Source organism: Eubalaena glacialis, chromosome 4, assembly GCF_028564815.1.
Source record: "Eubalaena glacialis isolate mEubGla1 chromosome 4, mEubGla1.1.hap2.+ XY, whole genome shotgun sequence".
Lineage (NCBI taxonomy): Eukaryota > Metazoa > Chordata > Mammalia > Artiodactyla > Balaenidae > Eubalaena > Eubalaena glacialis.
This window is the reverse complement of record NC_083719.1, coordinates 176,996,118-177,017,373: the sequence shown is the minus strand read 5'-3', so window position 1 is coordinate 177,017,373 and position 21,256 is coordinate 176,996,118. Positions and strand designations below refer to the sequence as shown.

General features: G+C 56.5%; 4 protein-coding genes across 7 annotated transcripts; 2 read left to right on the top strand and 2 right to left on the bottom strand.

Moving 5' to 3' along the window:
• The first annotated feature begins 2,659 nt into the window (after window positions 1–2,659).
• FBXW9 (F-box and WD repeat domain containing 9) lies at window positions 2,660–8,189 on the top strand. Of its 2 annotated transcripts, XM_061188716.1 has the most exons (10): window positions 2,660–3,133; window positions 4,291–4,430; window positions 4,509–4,637; window positions 5,801–5,913; window positions 5,999–6,090; window positions 7,015–7,163; window positions 7,253–7,366; window positions 7,497–7,586; window positions 7,674–7,739; window positions 7,813–8,189. In XM_061188716.1, exons 1-10 carry the CDS (start codon window positions 2,725–2,727, stop codon window positions 7,885–7,887), a joined length of 1,377 nt encoding a protein of 458 aa, XP_061044699.1. In that variant the 5' UTR covers window positions 2,660–2,724; the 3' UTR covers window positions 7,888–8,189. The 2 variants fall into 2 exon arrangements, with proteins under 2 accessions (XP_061044699.1, XP_061044698.1); XM_061188715.1 differs by having other exon boundaries at window positions 7,674–8,189.
• Window positions 8,190–8,862: 673 nt separating this feature from the next.
• On the bottom strand, window positions 8,863–11,780 carry GNG14 (G protein subunit gamma 14). The gene is made up of 3 exons (XM_061188713.1): window positions 11,734–11,780; window positions 9,072–9,164; window positions 8,863–8,985 (listed from the first exon to the last, which is right to left on the bottom strand). The coding sequence occupies exons 2-3, from the start codon at window positions 9,162–9,164 to the stop codon at window positions 8,863–8,865; spliced, it is 216 nt and encodes a 71-aa protein (XP_061044696.1). The 5' UTR covers window positions 11,734–11,780.
• Window positions 11,781–13,341: 1,561 nt separating this feature from the next.
• Window positions 13,342–17,447, top strand: DHPS (deoxyhypusine synthase). Of its 2 annotated transcripts, XM_061190322.1 has the most exons (9): window positions 13,342–13,670; window positions 14,243–14,407; window positions 14,626–14,747; window positions 15,161–15,257; window positions 15,344–15,430; window positions 15,868–15,973; window positions 16,051–16,154; window positions 17,016–17,141; window positions 17,226–17,447. In XM_061190322.1, exons 1-9 carry the CDS (start codon window positions 13,464–13,466, stop codon window positions 17,319–17,321), a joined length of 1,110 nt encoding a protein of 369 aa, XP_061046305.1. In that variant the 5' UTR covers window positions 13,342–13,463; the 3' UTR covers window positions 17,322–17,447. The 2 variants fall into 2 exon arrangements, with proteins under 2 accessions (XP_061046305.1, XP_061046306.1); XM_061190323.1 differs by lacking the exon at window positions 14,243–14,407.
• Window positions 17,300–21,219, bottom strand: WDR83 (WD repeat domain 83). 2 transcript variants are annotated; one of them, XM_061190324.1, is made up of 9 exons: window positions 21,062–21,219; window positions 20,858–20,978; window positions 20,670–20,775; window positions 20,350–20,398; window positions 20,140–20,266; window positions 19,115–19,182; window positions 18,910–19,018; window positions 18,717–18,831; window positions 17,300–17,640 (listed from the first exon to the last, which is right to left on the bottom strand). In XM_061190324.1, the coding sequence occupies exons 1-9, from the start codon at window positions 21,162–21,164 to the stop codon at window positions 17,491–17,493; spliced, it is 948 nt and encodes a 315-aa protein (XP_061046307.1). In that variant the 5' UTR covers window positions 21,165–21,219; the 3' UTR covers window positions 17,300–17,490. The 2 variants fall into 2 exon arrangements, with proteins under 2 accessions (XP_061046307.1, XP_061046308.1); XM_061190325.1 differs by lacking the exons at window positions 17,300–17,640; window positions 18,717–18,831; window positions 18,910–19,018; window positions 19,115–19,182 and adding an exon at window positions 19,382–19,737.
• Between the last annotated feature and the right edge of the window lie 37 nt (window positions 21,220–21,256).

The window sequence follows — 21,256 nt, the reverse complement described above, 5'->3', positions numbered from 1 at the left end:
TTAATTGATGGTGATAGAAAACAAAGGCTTATGCTTTGCCAGCAAGAGGGAAACTGAAGGCTTGGAGGAAGGGAAGGGTGGTGTATTCCCTTACCCCACTCTGGCCCTGGGACTTCCTGATCATCACAGCTCCCAGTAGGCCCCAAGACCCCACCAGATTGGGGTAGTGATCCTAGGGAAACTTCTGGGATTGGCTGGGGATGCAGTCACAGTGGGAGAGGCTCCCCTAGAGAGAGGGGGTGTGGTTACTTTCCAGTTGGCCTCAAAACTGAAACCAAGCCTTGAAGCCCCCTTAATGTTGTTTTCCTCTTCCCTGCTTTCTACTTCTCTGGGGGCCTCTTTTTGCGGTTTTGGGGGTTTGACTGGATTCCTGCATTCTGGGGCCTGCTCCATGCATCCCTCTCAAGCACTGGATCACACCCTCATCACAGCCCTGTGTCTCCTGTCAGACAGGGTCAGGCCCCACCTCTCTTCCAAGGGGCACTTGGTGCACATTCCATAAACTCAGCTGGTTCCCCCGCTGTGAAACTCCAGCAGGTCTCTGGAAGCCATTTGTAAAAAAAAAAAAAGAAAAGAAAAAAAAATTAAATACCATTTAATTTTCTGGTAATTCCAGTTCTTTGGAGCATCCTCTGCTGGGTCTTGGGGTGTGTGGATTGGCTGTCTGATGGGATTGGTAACCCCTTCTCCATCCAGGATGGGGGGCCTCCAACCACCTTCAGGGAAGGGGAGCCTGGTTCTAGTTATCTTTCTTCGTTTTCTTTTTTTTTTTTTAATTAAGAAAACTATTTAATTTTTTAATTTATTTTTTGGTTGATTTTTGCACAACGAAGTTTCAGCTTCTCAACCTTTTCCCCTGCGCAGGGCTGCGGACCCTGACTGGCCTCGATCTGCAGTCCCTCTCGTTCCCACATCCCTCCTTCCCCCTCATCCTCTTCTTCCTGCGGGCTCCCAGGGTCTGTCCATTTGTTACCGTGCTGTGCTGGGGACTGGTGCCAAGGTGGCGTGAGATTCCACTTGTGTAGAACTTTGTTGAGTAAAGATCAGTTTCTTGTGAAACCCTTGGTCTCCATCTGGCCTCTTGTGTCCTGGGCTTTGGCAGTAGAGAAGAGATGTGGAGGGGGGGGGCTGGGAAGTTTTAGAAATAGGGATGCACAGGAATCAGGTCAGGAAACAATTGTGGGAGTGGGGAAGTAAGTAAGGTTAAAGATTAAATGTGGTAACGTAACACATGCAATGCAGTCTCTGGGACATAATTACAGCTCACTAGAGCCTGAGCTCACTAAAGGGGACCCATTAGCGTTACAGCCCAGATTCAAGATCCCCATCTACTAAAGACTAAACTGAGTGGCAAGGAGCAAGACCTTGCAGCATTCTTATCATCTTTGACTTCACAACTCTGGATTGCTGGGCAGGTTAGACATTTTTGTAGAATGCTCAGCTCAGCGCCAAGCCTATGGGACATAGGTAAATATGTGCAACAGTTAAAGGCAAATGAGAAACTGCTCATCTGGGGACGCACAGGCCTCAGGATAAAATCTTGTTGCAACCTCAGTACAGCCCAAGGATCACCTGCATCAACCTGGGAAAATTTTTTAAAATGCTGACACACAACCAACTTTCGTTTAACAAGTGTGTGCATTTTAGTGAGAGGAAAGCTAATCAGTGAAACAGCGATATGTCCCATAGAAAAAAATACAGCGGGGAGAGGAGAAAGAACGTTATGGAAAATGGTCACAGTCTTAACAGTAGGGTACTCTGGGAAGGTGATTTGAGCAAAGAGCCACGTGGTTATCAGAAGAGTCGGGCGGGGACTTCCCTGGTGGCGCAGTGGATAAGAATCTGCCTGCCAATGCAGGGGACACGGATTCGAGCCCTGGTCCGGGAAGATCCCACGTGCCGCGAAGCAACTAAGCCCGTGTGCCACAACGACTGAGCCTGGGCTCTAGAGCCTGTGAGCCGCAACTACTAAAACCCGCGCGCCTAGAGCCTGTGCTCTGCAACAAGAGAAACCACTGCAAGAAGCCCGCGCACTGCAACGAAGAGTAGCCCCCATTGGCCGCAACTAGAGAAAGCCTGTGCGCAGCAATGAAAACCCAACACAGCCAAAAATGAATAAAATTAAATCAAAAAAAAAGAAAAAAAGTCAGGGGGAGGGAACAGCTAGTGCTGCTTAGAATTTGTGCGTTAACACTGCCTGGCTCAAAAGAGGCTGTCGGTAAATGAGATGCTGTTTTTATCAGTAGGATTTTGTGTAACTCAGAGTTAACTTTCACCGAGGTCTCTGCAGTGTAACTGCTTGTTTCTGGCTCTGGAAAAAAAGAACAGGAGTTCGAGTCACTAGCATGCCCAGACTGCGAACCAGGAAAAAGGGGTTTTCTATTTGTAAGATCAGTGTCACCTGTGAGAAGTGCCTTCGACAGGGCCGTGTTTTTCAAACCAGAGCCCGCTGGCCCTCTGCATCAGCACCATCAGAGATGCTAGTTTAAAAAACGCAGGAACCAGGAATCTGCATTTTCCAGCTCGGGGCCGACGCGGCTGAAGATCGAGACCCTTCCAGTGAGCTGGCTTTCAGCCTGCGGCCGGTTTCCACATGAGCCGGTCGCTTCCGGTTGGCTCCCTAACGTCATCAGGCAGCGCCGGAAGTACCCTCGCGCTGCCTAGGAGACAGGACGCGGGCCCGGCTGCTGACAGGGCCGGGCCGGCCGCGCCCACCCGGTCGCCATGGAGCTGCCTCCAGGGCCGCGCGATGATCCCTGCGCCTGGGACGATGACTCGGAGCCGGAGCCGGAGCCTGACCCCGACGCACAGGCTGAGGCTTACGTGGCCCGCGTGCTCAGTCCTCCAAAACTCGGGCTGGCGCCCTCGCGCGCCCCTCCGCTGCCCGCGCCCGCTGTGTCCCTTGGCGCTCTGGAGCCGCGGGCCGCGTCCAAGGGCCCGGCGGTGGCGGTTCCGGGCCTGCTGAGCCTTCCTCCGGAGCTGCTGCTCGAGATATGCGCCTACCTGGACGCGCGCCTCGTGCTCCACGTCCTGCCGCGCGTGTGCCACGCGCTGCGCGACCTCGTGCGTGACCATGTCACCTGGAGGCTACGCGCGCAGCGCCGCGTACGCGCGCCCTACCCAGTGGTGGAAGGTGCGCGCGCCCGGGGGCCAGGGTGGCCCGCCCAGGTCAAGCTTGGGGCGGGGGGAGGGTCCAGGGTGCTGTAAGTACAGCCACTGGAGCAGACTACCTGGCTGTCCTGGCTCAGCGGTGGCTGAGGTACTTACTGGTGGTACCAAAGCCCCTGACCTCTGGGTGGACTATGAGGCAGATACTTGGGGTCCTGAGGCTGTGGAAATCTACTTGGGTAGCTGGGGTCCCTGAACTCGGAATCCAACGATCCTCAGGCTTGGGGTTGACACAGGGACTTGAAGTCTTAGGCTCTCAGAATCTCCTTGGGGCTCAGAGGAAGCCCAAGAATCCCCAGGTTCTGGGTCTAGGTGCTAAGGCAGTAACTAGTGATGCCAAATCCCCTTACCTCTAGAGTCTTGGCCTAGGTGAGGGTGAGGCAGAACTCAGGTCCAGAGCCTGCAACCCTTGAACTTAAGCTAGGGTTTAGAGGTTGGGATCCCTGATATTAGCAATCACAGACCCTCGAGTCCAGGTTCTAACCTGGGATCTTAGGCAGGGGCTGGTGGTAATTTCTCCTGCCCCCAAGGTCTTTGGTCCCTAGAGGATAAGGCAGCTTGGTGATCTTGAATTGATGGGACTTTACTGAACAGCTTGATAAAACATAGATGTTTGGTTGGGTCAAGGGCTTGGGTTCTGCATCTTGACAAAGCTCCCAGGTTTGGGATGCTGGTTTGGGAAACACTTCCATGGGTCTGTTTCAGATGGCCGAGGTAGGAAGTGTTAGTTATGAAGTCCTAGCTCTTGTGCCCAGCCTGAGGGTTGGGAGGGCTGAGGTTGGACCTTAGCCAGGGGTGAGGCAGGGCCTTAGCGTCCTGAGGCTGCTATCCCCCAGACTTGGGTTGGGGGATGAGGCCCGGGAAGGTGATCCTGAGGCTCCAGTTACCCAATTTCTGGAAACTGGGTAAGGAGCAATCCTAGACCTGCTTGGCAGGTGCGTGGGCTGGTGGTCCCAAAGCTAGAGCCTCGGCCTCCTTGGGTGGGGTAAGGGATCCAGGTGGGTTCTCTCCAAGTCTGGGTCAGGTTGTGCTCCCCGGAAGCCAGCGCGGTGAGCTTGGACAGCTGGTGTGGGTGGTGGCAGGGTTCCTGCCCACTGGGGACCCTGCTCTTGCATCCCACAGAGGAGGACTTTGACTGGCCAGCAGCCTGCATTGAGCTGGAGCAGCACCTGTCGCGCTGGGCAGAGGATGGGCGCAGGGCTGAGTACTTCTGCCTGGCCGATGGGCACTTTGCTTCCATTGACTCAGTGCTGCTGCTCCAGGTGAGACGGGGGTCGGTGGAGGGCCAGGCAGTGGTGGGCCAGGGTGACCACAACAACATCACCTCACTCCTCTCCCAGGGTGGGACACTCTGCCTGTCAGGCTCCCGAGATCGCAATGTCAACCTGTGGGACCTGCAACAGCTGGGGGTGGAGCCCAGCCGGGTTCTGGTCAAGGCCCTGGGCACCCAGAAGAACAGCACTCACAAGGTGAGGGAGTAGGAGGCCAGGCAGAGGTAGGAAGCGTGCGGCCTGGGTAGGGTAACGTGGCTAAGGGCACAGGTTTTGGCACCAGACCTCATAGATTTAAATCTTGCTCTGCTATTGTTAATGTGACTTTGAGTGAGATGTATGATTTCTCTGGGCCTTAGTTTCTGCTTCTGTCCAGAGGTCAATTAGGATGAGGACGAATGAAATGAATATGCATTAAGAGCGTTGCTCAGGCTCATATACAGTAGGTGCTTAGGAGATGTCAGGTATACCTTGAGTGGCCCCAGGTAGGGCAGTTATGAGGCCACTCTTGGGGATCAGACAGCTCTGAGCATGACTGTCATCTCATGAGAGGTGGTCATGGAGGGGCACCTCCACCAGCCATTGAGGTGGTCTAGGCTGGTGGCCAAGAGCTTGGTCTCGGAGCCAGGCTGCTGGGTTCAAATCCCCACTCTGCTATTTCCTGGCTGTGTGACCTTGGGTGAGGGACTCAACCTCTCTGTGCACTAGTTTCATTATCTGTAGAACGGGACACATCATAGTACTCTCCTCAGAGGGTTTGGTGAGGAATGAGTCAGTGGGGAGCTGCATTCTGTGCATTTTAGCTCCTGACACAGGGACTTTTTTTAATGCCCATTTTCCCAATGAAGAAACTGAGGGACAGTACTTCATTCACCCAGGTCATGGAGTGGAGGCCCCATTCTTTTTTTTTTTCCCCATACCAAGCAGCTTGCGGGATCTTAGTTCCCCGACCAGGGATTGAACCTGGGCCACAACATCGAAAGCCCAGAATCCTAAACACTAGGCCACCAGGGAACTCCCTGGAGGTCCCATTTTTGTGTGTGCCGCGCAGCTTGCGGGATCTTAGTTCCCTGACCAGGGATCGAACCTGGGCCTTTGGCAGTGAGAGCTCGGAGTCCTAACCACTGGACGGCCAGGAAATTCCCATGGAGTCCCCATTCTTAATCACACTGTCATGTGGCCTCAAACCACCGCTGCTGCTGAGGCTCTGCAAAACTTGATTTAGGAATATTATTAGGTTGGGGTGCGCACGTCCTGGGCTCTGAGGGCAGACCCACAGACCTAGGCTCTAATCTCTACTCAGTGCTGACTTGCTCTGGGTTCTGTGAAATGGGGAAGATCACACGGGTCTGGTCCCACAGGGCTGGGTGTGGTCACTGGCGGCGCTGGACCACCGAGTGTGCTCTGGTTCCTGGGACAGCACGGTGAAGCTCTGGGACATGGCGGCTGATGGGCAGCAGTTTGGCGAGATAAAGTGTGAGGGGTTCTGGGCAGGGGGGCCTGGGTGGGCAGGAGTCTGTCTGGCCACAGCCCCAGCCCTGTGGTCTGTGTGCCCCCAGGGCCAAGGCAGCTGTGCTGTGCCTGTCCTACCGGCCTGATATCCTGGTGACTGGCACCTATGACAAGAAGGTGACCGTCTACGACCCCAGAGGTGGGCTGGGGACCCTGAAGCCTAGGTGGGAGAGCAGGGCTGCCTGGTGTCTCCAGGGTCATCCTGGGGAAGGAGACACTTTGGCCTCACAGTCTAACTGGGGTGACAGTCACATAACGAGAGGCTGACCACTCAGAGTGGCCTGTGTTGTGCTGGGGGCCACAAAGGTGACAGGTGGGGGTGGGTATTGGGGGCAGAGGAAGCCCCGCCTCCACGTGGGGTGGGGTCAAGTACTGGAGGGCTCCCAGAGGAGGGGCCTCTGAGCCTGAGTCCCATAGGAGGCAGGACAGTCCTTGAGAATTCTGGCTCCCCCACCTCCTAGCTGTGTGACCCCAGTCAGGTTTGAACCTCGGCTTCCCCATTTGTCAAATCCAGATAATAATAACTCCAGCCGCGTAGGGCTAATGGGAGGAGATGACAATAAGAACTTCGGTAGATTAAATGTTTACATTAAAATGCCTAGCATGAACTCGGCCCGGCACATAAGCCTTTTCCATTGTTTATTTATTTATTCATTCTTATTTTTTTTTTTATTCATTCTTATTTTAATTGAAGGGCCCAGTGTAACTTTTCCAGGCAGAGCCAGAGCCGGGATGGGGTGGGGGCAAGTCTCAGGCCGACCTTCAGGAGGAGGGAAGCATTTTATGCTGGGACTTGCTGAGGTCCATTCTGTACTGAGAGCAGATGGGACTGGAGGAAGGAGAGGGGATGGAGATGGGTTGGGGGGGGTCTGGTGGTCCTGTGAGGCCCGGATCCAGCTGGGGTGGCAGAGGAACAACAGGGTCACCTGTGGGATGGGGGTTGGGGGAGCAGACAGAGTAGTATTTTGCCAGGAAGGATGGAGACCCAGGGTCCTGGGGTGGGCCAGGGGGCCTCCAAGGGGCTCTGATGTCCCCCCTCCTCCCTGGCCCATCGCCCATGAAGTTGGCCCGGCCCTGCTGAAGAGCCGGCGGCTGCACTCAAGCGCGGTGCTGGCGCTGCTGGCGGACGACAGGCACATCATCTCAGGCAGCGAGGACCACACGCTGGTGGTGTTTGACCGCAGAGCCAACAGCGTCCTGCAGCGGCTGCAGGTGGGCGCTCCCCAGGGGGGCTGGAGGGACCAGGGCTGCGGCGGTGCCCGGACTGGCCTGAGCTGCTCCGTCCCATGTCCCTCCCACAGCTGGACTCCTACCTGCTCTGCATGTCCTACCAGGAGCCTCAGCTCTGGGCCGGCGATAACCAGGGCCTGCTGCATGTCTTCGCCAACCGGGATGGCTGCTTCCAGCTCGTCCGGGTCTGCCAAGGCCCTTGCCCCCACCCGACCCGCCCTGGGCTGCCTCCCTACCTCTTAACCCCTGGGTGGCAGTGGGGGACTGGCCTTGGGAGAGCCACGCCTGAGTGTCACCTGTCCCTCCCTTCCGCAGTCCTTTGATGTGGGCCACAGGTCTCAGATCACAGGGATCAAGCACTCCCTGGGGGCCTTGTACACCACATCCACCGACAAGACCATCCGGGTGAGGCCCTGCGACAGTCCCCCCTCTCTACCCGCCCTCACTTGCCAGGAGCACACCTCGTGACCTTTGCCCACTGCCCCTCACCAGGTGCACGTGCCCACAGACCCACCAAGGACCCTCTGCACTCGAAGCCACCACAACGTGCTGAATGGGGTAAGGCCCTGTCCCATGCGCCCTGCCTGGCTGCTCAGAGGACCCCTGACTCCTCATGTCCCCGCCCTTGCAGATCTGCGCTGAGGGCAACCTGGTGGTGGCCGCCTCTGGGGGCCTGTCGCTGGAGGTCTGGAGGCTGCAGGCCTGAGCAGGCAGATGTGGATGTGGATCTGCCGGTTGGCAGGCTGGGCTGGAGCCTCCGTTCTCGGGGGGACCTTCCCCCACGCTGGTGCTGGCTTTGCCCCGCCCCCACAGGCCTAGGGCACAAAGGGTCCTGGCCACGGTCCAGGGGGGGCGGTCCCTGGGCTGGGCCCCATGCCAGGGGAGGTGAGGTTTGTGTTTCGGCCAACCCAGGGGGCTGCTCCCCACCCTCGGGCCCTTGTTTTTGTTATGATTTGGATGCCTGCTCTCCCTGGAGAGCAAAGGAGAAATAAACCTGATGTACTGGTGCTCCGGCCTGGACGTGAGCTTGGTGTCACCTGAGGGCTCCGCCCGAGGCTGCTTGGGGCTGGGATGCCAGGGATGTGCGTGTGTCTGTGAGTTGGTGTATGAAAGCCTCAGCGACAGCCACTGCTGTGTGTGTGGGGGGGTGCACCCGTGCCCGCCTGGGTGCATTTCAGGGATTATGTGCGTCTGAGTGTCCCCGGGGAGGCTGGTCTGGCTGTGTGTGTTGTTATAGTATTCCTGTCTGTGTATGTCTGTGTGGAAGAGGGAGACACTTGAGAATGTGGCACCTGCATGATGGCACCTGTGTGTGTGTGCGCGCCATGTGGGCGTGTATGCGTGTGGCACGCGCTGGCATGTAGATTGCGACTCTAACCCCGGGTGTGTTTGTGCAGTGGGACAGGGGATCTGCTAATGCTACCCCATAGGCTGGAGGGCGGGCAGCAGGTAGGGGTGAGGGAGGGGCGTGCTCCTCTGTCCAGGGTCCAGGGTGTGTGTGGGCCCCTGTGGCCGTGACCCTGGAGTGGGCGGGGAGGGAGGCTGGGCCAGTTGCACACCACACTGGTCCCTGCAAGCCCAAAGTCCCCCTTTGCCCCCCATCGCAACCTGGCCAAGCCGTGCCCTGAGGAGCATTCACTTCATGTTTATTGAGGCCCCCTGGGTGGTCTGGGCTACAGGGTCATAGGATGGTGCAGGGCTTCTTCTCCTTGAAGGGGTTGGTGGCAGCTGGGATGCCCACGAGGAAGGGGTCACTCTTGGCCTGTTCCATGAACTGCAGCAGGTCAGTGGCCGCCTTGGATACCTGCAGGCCAGCCTGGTTAGCCAGACCTGGGCTGGGCTGTCCACCTGCCCCCTTGCTCAGATGCACCCGCTTTGCCCTGGCCTCACCTTCACACGGTCGATGCCCACCTCCATCTGCAGCTGCTCCACGGCCCAGTGGGCCTGCCCGATGTTGCTGCCAATGGTCACCTTGCCGGGCATCTGGGGGAGTCGTGAGCAGAGCCACAGGCAGCAGGCTGAACCCCAAACCCTGAGCTCCCACACATCCTCCTGTGCCCCTGGGGACTGAGGGATGGGAGTGGCTGCTCCCCAACCCCTGTCAGGACCACATACCTCAGCTGAGGACTCTGGCTGGCTCCTGGCTGCTCAGTCCTCCTCCTGCAGCCCCGCTCTGGCTCCCGCGCCCACCACCCTGGCCTCTCCAACCCCCTTCTCTCCCTCCCCAACCCCTGCAGAGACTTTGAAGCCAGGACACTCATGGAGCGAAATGTCACCAGTGGCGGCAGCAGCTGCTGAGGCTGAGGGGGGGGTCCCTGCTCCAAGAGGCCCAGTGGCTGCCCTGGTGTCACGTGTCACCTTGGCTGGGGGAGTGTAGGGGCCCTGGGCTCTCACTGACCTGTTTGATCCCCTGCTAACTGGCCCCTACGGTCCTTCTTTGCCAGGTTCCGGCCCTACTCTGATGGGCGGAGGTGCAAAGTGTAACCTGCTTCAGGTGCAGCCCCGTCTCTCCTCTCTCCAACTACACTCATGGCCCAGGGTTCTTATCCACAGATGACTCAATCCACTCACTCATGCTGATGGCTTCCCCTGCCTCATCCCAGCCCCTTCCCTGACCTCAGACCCACCTGAGGACCCTCCTCCCTCCTCGGTCCATCACACCCATCTCTCGGTTGTCTCCCACCTAACTTGGCCAAAGCTGGACTCTGGATCATCTTCCGCCGAAACCTCCAGCCCCCAAATTCACCACCATCCATCCAACTTCTCTGGCTCAAATCTTTAACTCCTTCATTCCTTTCTTCCAGTATTCCCACATTTGATCCTTCCTCAAGAGCCATCAGATCAACTTTCTTTTGTTTTAATTAATTTTTTTTAATTGGCTATAGTTGATTTACAATGTTGTGTTAGTTTCTGCTGTACAGCAAAGTGAGTCAGTTATACATACACATATATCCACTCTTTTTAAGATTCTATTCCCATATAGGTCATTACAGAGTACTGAATAGGGTTCCCTGTGCTATTCACAGATCAACTTCCAAGTTGTCAAACTGGTCACTTCTCTCCACCCTGTTGGTAGCATCCGGGTCCTGGCGCCCCCAGCTCAGTGTGCCTGGACCAGTGCAGTTGCCTGGTCTCCCCTGCCCTGCACAGCCCCGACCCCGTTCTCCTCAAGTCAGCCGGTGGGATCTGTTCAATAAATCACACTACAACACGGATGAACCTTGAGGACATTATGCTAAGTGAAATAAGCCAGTCACAAAATGACAGATAATGTATAATTCCACTTATGTGAGGTCCCTAGAGCAGTCAAATCCATAGCGACAGAAAGCAGAATGGGGGGTGCTGGGGGCTGAGGAGAGAGAGGGAATGGGGAGTTAGTGTTTGATGGGTAAGTTCTGGAGATGAATGGTGGTGATGGTTGAACAACAATGTGAATGTACTTAATGCTTCTGAACAGTGCACTTAAAAATGGTTACAATGGTGAATTTTATGTGTATTTTACCACAATTTTAAAAACTGGAGAAAAATAGGGCTTCCCTGGTGGCGCAGTGGTTAAGAACCCGCCTGCCAATGCAGGGGACACGGGTTCGATCCCTGGTCCAGGAAGATCCCATGTGCTGCGGAGCGACTAAGCCCACGCGCCCCAACTACTGAGCCTGCGCTCTAGAGCCCGCGAGCCACAGCTACTGAAGCCCGCGTGCCTAGAGCCCATGCTCCACAACAAGAAAAACAACCGCAGTGAGAAGCCCACACACTGTAACGAAGAGTAGCCCCGGCTCGCCGCAACTAGAGAAAGCCCATGTGCAGCAACGAAGACCCAAGGCAGCCAAAAAAAAAAAAAAGAAATTTATTTTAAAAAATTGGAGAAAAATAAATCAGAGCCTCTCAGTCCGTTTAAAAAACTCTCCTATTGTTTCCCAGCCTCTTAGCGTAAAACCCACCCTCCTTACTATATAGCACACAGGGCCCTGCCTGGTCTGGCACCTTCTGCCCTCTCTGAATTAACTTCTTCTCAACCCCTTCCCCCTTCATTCTTCATGGATCACCCTGACCTCACTGTGTGTGTTTGTTTGTCCATTTTTGCCAAGGTCCCAATATGTGCCCCCACACTGTGCAAAGTAAAAGGAACAGCGTGAAACCAGACAAAATCCTGCCCTCACGGAGCTGCTGTTCTAGTCAGGGAACAATGAACAAGAGCAAACAAAATGTATTAAGTGCTGTGAAAGACAACAAAAGCAAGGTAAAGGTGAGAGCAGGTGGTCAGAGCAGGCCTCTTGGAGGAGGTGACATTTGGACTGAGGCCCAGAGGAGAAGGAGCTGGGGAAGTGGGTGTTCCAGGCAGAGCAGCAGGTGCGTCGCCCCTTGGTCAGGAAAGAGCTTGGTGGGTTCTAGAACAGCCAGGAGGTCAGTGTAGCTGGAGAAAAGTGAGTGAGGGCAAGTGGTGGGACACGAGGGCAGGCAAGTCAGTGCCTTCTCAGGCCACGGTGAAGAGCTCGGATTTTACTCGTAGGAGGAAACCACGGTAACAGCGTTTTAACAGAGAATAACATACCTGATTTTTGTTTAAGGAACTCTCTGGCTACAGCTGGGGGATGGACTGAAGGGGAAGGTGCCCAGCATGGAGGCTGTGGGGATGAAGAAAAACACCTGGATACAAATATTTAATCATGTTGTACACCTGAAACTAATACAACGTTATATGTCAACTACATCTCAATTTAAAAAAAAAAAAAAGAAGGGCTTCCCTGGTGGCGCAGTGGTTAAGAATCCGCCTGCCAATGCAGGGGACACAGGTTCGAGCCCTGGTCCGGAAGATCCCACATGTCCCGGAGCAACTAAGCCCGTGCATCACAACTACTGAGCCTGCGCTCTACAGCCCACGAGCCACAACTACTGAGCCCGCGAGCTACAACTACTAAGCCCACGTGCCACAATTACTGGAGCCCGCGCGCCGCAACGAAGACCTAATGCAGCCAAAAATAAATAAATAAAAAGAAAAGAAAACAAAGAAAAGCACCTATTTTGTAGGTAGAATTTGGCAGACATGTGGAGGGATGGATGTGGGATGTGAGAAAAGGGGAAACATCAAGCTCAACTCCCCAGTTTTCAGCCTACTAGATGAGTGGAAGGTAGGGCTGTTTGCAGAGATGTGGCAGACTGCAGGAAGATCAGGGTTAGGTGGCGAGGGAACAGAGGCCAGGAGTTTGAGATCCAAGTGGGGGCTGTCAAGGAGAATGTTCTATTCCTCTAATTAAGTAGGCTCCTTTTTAGCCTCAGGGCCTTTGCACTGGCTGTTCTCTCTCCCAGTGGGAATGGCCTCCCCCAGATCTTCACATATGGGGCCTCTTCTGACCTTGGCTGAAATGTCACCTCCTTGGCATCCTTCCCCAACCACCTCTCCCTCCAAATAAAACCACCAACTCTTCCACCCACCCCCAACCCCGTGGACTCTCACATCAGCCCGTTTAATTCTACATAGCACTTACCACTGTTGTTACCCTTCTAGCTCCCCAAACTGTGGGCTCCAGAAGGGCAGGGTCTGCATTTTGTTCACTGATAAATATGCAGCACCCAGCACAAAGCCCAATGTATAGTGTAGACTCCATAAACTGCAGAGTGAGTGATTAAAGGGGTCCCTCTGGACCAGACCCTGTGCATGGTTTGGAGGACCCATGAGATACAGACACCACCCTCCAGGATCTCAGTCTTGCTGGAGGGAAAGAGATGTCAGCCCTGGATCTCAGAGGAGGTCTCTTACCCAGAAAAAGGTCAGGGAAGGCTTCCCAGAGGAGGTGACAGCTGCAGCTGCCAGGGGAAGGAAGACCAGAAGGTTATGCAGCATGTGGAGGCTCTGGAGACTTGCAAGACACGAACAGGGATCACTATCCCATTTGACGAGAGACGCTCAGAGGCAGAAACTATCTGATACTTCCTGGTGATTCGAATTCTGTCCCAGGGCGACGTCTAAGAAGCCATCCTCTCTCTCTGAGAGGACAGAAACGAATGGGCAAGCGCCACGCAACGTGGTGGGTCTCCAGCGGGCTCCTCATTCATCTGAGACTGAGAACACGAGAAACAGGAGATAATGGCTCCTTGAGGCTTCCGTACTACGGAATACACAAGCAAAGAAGGCTGCACCCTGGAATCGGGGCGTCGGCGGGTCATGTGACATACACAACTTCCGGCCCTCCGCAGGTTGTGCGTGCTGGGGCTTAAAGGTGTTCGAGGCCGCCGGAGGCCTGGCCTGGGGCGGCTCTGATTTGACAGTGCGGCCGCAGGAGCATGGAGGGTCCCCTGGAGAGGGGGGCGCCCGCGGCGGCGCTGGCCGCCGTGTTGAAGCACAGCTCGGCACTGCCGTCCGAGAGCGCCCAGGTCCGGGGCTACGACTTCAACCGTGGCGTGAACTACCGCGCGCTGCTGGAGGCCTTCGGCACTACTGGTTTCCAGGCCACCAACTTCGGGCGCGCGGTACAGCAAGTCAACGCCATGGTGAGGCCTGGGTGGGACTTCCTGGGTTGAGGGGGCGTGGCCTCCAGTAGCACTGCGGGGTACTTGGGGGCGGGACTTCCCTGGGAGGAGGTGTGTTTTTCGTCCGATAGTTGGAGAGAGACGGGGACCCCCTCCTGGGCGGGAGTTTTTGTGCTGGGGAGTGGGTTGGGACTGATTCTAGGTAGGGGGCGCGTTATAGGCAACATGTTGCAAGTATTTTGGAATGGGCGGAGTCTGGAGCCAGACCGCGCAGTTGAGGGAGGGATTGAAGGAGGAGCCTAAGGCAGGGCGGGACCTGAGGTTGGATTTGCTTTTCCCAGTGGGGAGAGGGGTCGGGCCTGCAAAAGTGATTCCTGAAAAAGGGCAAAGCCTGAGTGTGTGACCTGAGACTTGGGCTATGGAAAGGGCGGAGCCTGCACAGGGGTGGTCATTCCCTGGTTCCAGGTAGAAGTGGTCCCATGTCCCTCAGTGGGCAGGGCCTGGGCGCGGAGCCTGTCTCTGAAACCCACCTGGGGTCCTTGGGCTGGAGTTTGGGGCCAGAGGTTAACTCGACCCTGCCCTTATACACCTAGATAGAGAAGAAACTAGAGCCGCTGGCTCAGGATGAAGACCAACATGCAGACCTGACCCAGAGCTGCCGCCCACTCACCGGCTGCACCATTTTTTTGGGCTACACATCCAACCTCATCAGTTCGGGCATTCGTGAGACCATCCGTTACCTCGTGCAGCACAACATGGTGGGGACCTGGTGGGGTTGTGGCCTTGGCCTCTCTGGGTCTTAATGGGCAATAAGATTACTGGTCATAAAAGTGAGATAGGGAACTATGGGTCAGTTTTGTTTTGCAGCAGAGCTCCCCACAAGGGTCACTGGATGAGAGTTGGGAGTTAGGAGTCCTGCCTGGTACGAAAGCAGGGCCTCCCTTCCTTGGCCAACCTCACTGCCTTGTGACTGCAGGTGGACGTCTTGGTGACCACGGCTGGGGGTGTGGAGGAGGATCTCATCAAGTGCCTGGCGCCCACATACCTGGGCGAGTTCAGCCTCAGGGGGAAGGAGCTACGTGAGAACGGGATCAACAGGTGGGAGGGGCTTCCCTGGTGGCGCAGTGGTTGAGAATCCGCCTGCCAATGCAGGGGACACGGGTTCAATCCCTGGTCTGGGAAGATCCCATATGCCGCGGAGCAACTAGGCCCGTGAGCCACAATTACTGAGCCTGCGCGTCTGGAGCCTGTGCTCCACAACAAGATAGGTCGCGATTATGAGAGGCCCGCGCACCGCGATGAAGAGTGGCCCCCACTTGCTGCAACTAGAGAAAGCCCTCGCACAGAAACGAGGACCCAACACAGCCATAAATAAATAAATAAATAAAACAATGCAAACTGGCTTTAAAAAAAAAACAAAAAAACACAGGTGGGGGGCCCTGAGTGGTGCTGGGTAGGGGAGCCAGGCTGAGGGTCCTGGACCCTGATGCCCACATGCCTCCTGTCCCCAGGATCGGAAACCTGCTGGTGCCCAATGACAATTACTGCAAGTTTGAGGACTGGCTGATGCCCATTTTGGACCAGATGGTGCTGGAGCAGAACACGGAGGTGAGGCTGGAGCAACCTGGGGGGGGGTGGTGGCACGGTGGGTGTCAGGGGAGGTGCCGCTAGCTGAAGCTGATGTCTCCTCCTAGGGTGTGAAGTGGACGCCTTCCAAGATGATCGCCCGGCTTGGCAAGGAGATAAACAACCCAGAGTCAGTGTATTACTGGGCCCAGAAGGTGAGGGGCTGGGTGGGGGCAAAGTTGCCATGCTTTGGCATGTGTTGTTTCGTCTTTACAGCCACCTGGGGAGTTGGTACTATTCTTAGCATTCCCACTCCTAGGTGAGGAACCTCAGAAACAGAGAGGTTAGGCAGTTTGCCTGAGGTCCCACAGCTGTTGAGTGTGGTCCTTGTATTCTGGCTCTACTCCTAGACTACTGGGAAGCAGTTGGGGGCAGTGCTTAGCAGCCCCCATGGGACCTGGTGTAGGGTCCCATGCTCCTCAGAGGCTATGGGGTCCAGCAATCAGAAAAACAAGAGCTACCATTCTTTATGTGCCAGGCACAAGTGAAGTTAAGCTCCCTGCCCAGAATCAGGCAGAGAGGAGGGAATGCCCCCAGACTGCCCCTGCAGGGCTCTGAGCTCTAACCGCTCTCCTGTCTTGCTCTTTCCTAGAACCACATCCCTGTGTTGAGCCCGGCACTCACAGATGGCTCGCTGGGTGACATGATCTTCTTCCATTCCTATAAGAACCCAGGCCTGGTCCTGGACATCGTTGAAGGTAAGGTGCTGGGGCCCCAGAGGAGAGGGGGAGGAGGGCTGCCTGGGCCTGCGGCCTGACACAGCCCTCTTTCCCAGACCTGAGGCTCATCAACACACAGGCCATCTTCGCCAAGCGCACTGGGATGATCATCCTGGGCGGTGGCATGGTCAAGCACCACATTGCCAACGCCAACCTCATGGTGAGCAGGGATGGAGTGTGTGCGCTCCCTAGTAGGGGGTGGCACTCAGGCCTGTCATGCAGACAGGCCTGTGTACTAGGCCTATGCCATGTGCTGGGTAGACAGCTGTGGACTAGACAGGCCAAGATCCCTGCCCTCCTGGAACTGATGTTCTAGTGGGGGGAGATAGCAAACAGGTGACATGCATATCAGGTGGCAGTAATTGCTATGGAGAAAAATAAGGGAGGATGACGAGATGGCCAAGTGAAAGGGGTGCTGTTCATAAAAGGGAAAGCTTCCTGGGAAATGTGACCTGCGAGCAGAGGTTTTTCAGGGGGTGGTCCCATGAGCCATGTGGTTGTCCTGGGGGGTGGGGGCGAGATAGAATTCCCGGCAGAGGGACCAGTCAGTGCAAAGGTTCTGAGGTGCCTGATGTAGGTCAGGGAACAGCTAGGAGGCTGGTGAAGGCGAGAGTGGGAGGAGGTGAGGCAGGAGGTGACAGGCAGAAAGTGCAGGGCCTTTAGGGCCACTCAGGTGCTCTCGAGGCGCTCTCTGGCTGCTCTGGGGGGAACAAATGAGGGGGCCAGGGTGGAGGCCATAGAGAGGGGAGAGGTGAGTTGGATTTGGAGGTCTTCTGTAGAGCTGGTGGCAGATGTGGGAGGGCTCTTGCTACCTAGGAGGTGAGTCTGGAGCAACACTGCCCACTGTCTGCCCAGCATCCCGTGACGCCTCACTCTGCCCAGATGTTGACGTGGGGCCCTTCCCTTGGAGTGAGGGGCCGCCAAGGGCTTCCTTCATCTGGAACACGTCCCTCAGCCTCTAGCTACAGTGCCCTGCCTTGGAGCCTGTGTGGCTGACAGCCCCCTCTGCCCCTCCCCACAGCGGAACGGGGCTGACTACGCCATCTACATCAACACAGCCCAGGAGTTTGATGGCTCTGACTCGGGCGCCCGGCCAGATGAAGCTGTCTCTTGGGGCAAGATCCGGGTGGACGCACAGCCTGTCAAGGTGAGGGCCGGCCAGCCAGCTGGGGCACAGGTTCTCCCGGGGTACGGCCTTGGGTCCCGTGGCTCACCTGAGTCCCCTCCACAGGTCTATGCCGATGCCTCCCTGGTCTTTCCACTGCTCGTGGCAGAAACCTTTGCCCAGAAGGTAGATGCCTTCACGCCCGAGAAGAACGAGGACTGAACACTGGACGGTGCAGCCCCAGGGAGGCCTCACCACCTCCTCTATTTATTAGTTTGCAGACCCAGCTCCTCCCAACTCCTTGGTCAGCAGCATGTCTAGAATAAATGGTCTCAGTGGTCCTTCTCAGGCTGTGTCTCTCTCTCTGTCCTTGGTCGTGGGTCCCCTGGCTTCAGCCTGTGCCATCCTCAGCCTTGTAGGTCTCTTCCCGCCAGCACTGGATGCTGCCCCCCATGGCGGTCAGCAAGCAGGGCTCCGTGGGATGGTAGGCCAGCGACTGCACCACACTGGGACCTACAGGCAGGGCCAGCGCCAGGGCACCCTGTGGAGTGCGGGGGTTGGGAGTGTCACCAGTGTGTCTCCCTCCCCTCAGCTGCTTCTCCCCCGCTTTCAGCCACATGCGTCTAAGTGCTTCCGAGACATTGTAAACTTAACCAGCCACAAACTCAGCCTCTCAGTCACTCTGTCCTTCTAGGTGCTCAGGTCAAACATCTTGAATCTTTCTCTTACATCTCACATCCCTTTGTCGGTAAATCCTCTTGGTTCTACCTTTAGACCATGCCCAGAGATTGCTGATTCTCTCCACCTTCACAGCCACTACCCTCCTCCACGGCCGGTCACATGTGGGTCCCAGCTTCCCTCCCCCTCTGCCGCCATCTGGGCTTCACCCGCCCACTTGATAGCCTCAATGCCCGCTCCCTTCATCACCCTGCAGTCATAGCTCAACAAACAGAGTTCCTCAAGCAGGCCACCATTCCTCTTTCCACCTGGAAAGTGTCCCTTCATGTGCCCTCCCCTTCAGAGTGACTTCCTGTCTACAGGAACCTCGAGAAGTAGGCAGAACGTTGGCACCTTCTTAAGTTCCCAGAGGGAGAGCTGGCCCCTGGACTCTCCAGGGCCCCCCGGTTCCCTCCATCCTCTTAGGAGGCTTACTTCTCTGGCCAAGCCCCAGCTCTGACCCCACTATGCCTGGCTGGTCAGTTCGCATCCTGACGCCCCCACCAGGCTGAGACACATCAGGACAGGGCTCACAGGGCTTGGGGGCTGGATACCACAGGGATGCTCAGAGGTAGCTCAGATTTCCTGAACAACTACAGCCCTGTCTCCCCTGAGGTCAGATGCCACTATCTGCTCCTCCTACCCCAGGGTCAGTCCCAGTGGCCCTGCCTGACCTGGATTCTGCTGCCGCCAATGCCATCCAAAGTGCTTCTATCTCCTGACCAGTGCGTGTGTGCCACAACCCCGAGCCTTAGCACATGCTGTGCCCTTTGCCAGGAATGTTCTCACCTCATCCCCTCACTCACTCCTTCCAGCCCCCAGTTCTAACAGCACTCCCTTATAAAGGCCTGGGAGTGACTCAGGTAAGGACAGGGCAGGCCCCCTGGTGCAGAGGCTCACCTCCACCAGGTCCCAGAAGAACACCTTCCCGTCCTCGGAGCAGCTGACCACGTGCGTGTCGCGCTCGCTCAGGCAGCAGTCCAGCTTGTACTCCTGGTTCTTATGGCCCGTGTACCTGGATGTGAGTGGCATCAGTGGGGGTTTGGGGCCTTACTGGGAGTGGGGGAGGGGCCCCACAGCCCTGAGGACTCACTCGCCCAGCAGCTCCCCTGTGTCCTTGTCTAGAAGCCGCAACGTGGAGTCCAGGCTGGACACCAGGGTGCACTGCCCGTCCCGGCTGAAGCAGGTGCAGGTGATGGGGCCTGGGGGAAGGGGAGGGGTGGGCAAGCAGGTCAGGCTGGGGTCTCCCGTGCTGCCCCCACCTTCCCTGCCTGCCTCACAGCCCCAGCCACACTCACTGCCCACGTAGTCTGAGAAGAGGTGCCCCATCCTCAGGTCATAGCGCCTTACCCGGCCATCTACGGAGCTGCAAGACAGGGTGGATCCAGCTGAAGCATCACAGGGGCCAGTAGGTCCAGGGCTCCAGCTTCGGTGCTCCTGTACCCTCTCACCTGGCCAGGGCCCTGAGAGCAAGGCTGGGTGCCTGCCCTTCCTGGGCACCCTTCACTGTCATGTCATGTTCAGGACCGGCCACAGAAAACATGCACTGAAGTGAATTCATGAGTGGAATTCTGAGGCACTGGCTTTGACACTCAGCCCCAGGGGCCAATCAGGTCCCACTGCATCTGTTTCTGATTTATACTGAGCTCCTTCTCTGGGCTACAACCCTGTGTGGGAGCTTGGGACACAGCTGCTACCAAGCCAGGAGCACTTGCTGCCAACGTGGAGCCTTGCTGACTGAGGGTAATCAGCTCCCCGAGGAGGTGACGTTTGAATTGGTACTTGAGGATGAGAAGGAGCCAACCATGTGCAGTCCAAGGGGGGATGTGTGGGAACTGGGTAGGCCAACAGGCCATGCAGCCCAAATGCCCCCAGTGGTGGTATCGGCACTCCCTCAGGTTGTGGCAACATTTGGGCAGCCCTGCATGGGAATATTTTTTTTTTAATTGTTTGTCTCCTGCAGCTAGAATATCAACTCTATGTAAGCGGGGTTTTTTCCTTGTTTTCCTATCTTTTCACTCCTGTATGCTCACTGACTGAAAATGTGACCTGCAGGTGGTGCTCAAACACACTCTGAATAAGTAGTAGAAGGGTAGCCCAGGCAGAGGAAGAGCAATTGCAAAAGTCGGTCCTGGGGTGCGAGCATGTGTGGCATATTTAACAGAAATGAGCCTGGGAATGAATAAAAACTGAGAGCACAACAGAGACCAGACCATGCAAGGCCTTGTGAGTGCAGTGAGGAGAGTAGATTTTAATCTAAGTACAGAGACAGCTATGATCCCCAATGGCACCTGGGGAGGGGCAAGGTCCTGGCCCCACTCACCCTGCGAGGACCTCATGGTCTGACACCTTCACGCTGGATATGCCATCCTTGGCTTCGTCCAGCTTCTGTATAGGCTCAGGTCTCCGCGAGCGGCAGTCCCAGCAGCGGATGGTGGAATCGATAGAGCCTGTGAGGTCAGCATGAAGGTGGATCAGGTTTGGGGGGGCCGGGGCAGCCCCCTGCACCCACCTGCCTAGGCCTCGGACTCACCAGACAGGATAACTGTGGCCTCTTCATTAAACTGCACCGTGTTCACCTTCTGCAAAACAGCAACAGCAGCTTAGAGAAGGCTGGACTTTGGAGGATGGGGATAAAAAGCAGGGTTCCCAGTGCAAGTTAAAGCAAGGGAAAAGGCTAGGGGTAGGGGAGATGAAAGTTTTTGGAGGAACTGCAAGGACAGGGCTTGGTGAAGGCGGGGCCGTGGGGAAGGATCCTTGCGCTGTAATTGCGTGGGGAGGGGAGGAGTCCCTGTCACCACTTACACGCAATTCAGGTCCGTTCTAACGCGGCCTTTTCTTGCTTGCACTCACCCCCGCGTGGCCCCGGAATTTGCGCACGACCTGCCCCGATGCCACATCCCACAGCACCACTGCCTTGTCTCCGCCGCCGGAGCAGAGGCTGCTGTTGTCAAAGGAGCTAGAGGGCAGAGCAGGGAAGATCAGCGTCTACCTCTGATCCCGGCCTCAGCGCCTCGATCCCGGCCTGGCCTCCGGCTCACCCTGCCGCGTCCAGCACCTCGTAGCCGTGGCCGCTGTACGTCCGCAATAGCGTCCCTCGCAGCGGGCTCCACAGCTTCAGGGTCTTGTCGCTGCCGCAAGTCAGACAGTAATTGCCATCCACTGGGGAACACCACGAGGGGGTTACTGGGCCGCCGACTTCAGGAGGCGGAGGTAGGACCCGGAATGAAGATAAGGGTGCTCACCATTAAATCGCACGGCTCGCACCGCCCTCTGCCCGCAGTCCAACGTCTTCAACCGTTTCTGAGGCAGCTCCGGGCCCCGCGGTTTTGGCTCCGGGAAAGCCATTGCTCCGCCCTCCCTTCCTCGCCACCGTAGAGTAGCCTGCACGGAGGCTTTCTGCCCTGGGAACCCACGCTTTGGTGTAACCTTATTATTGT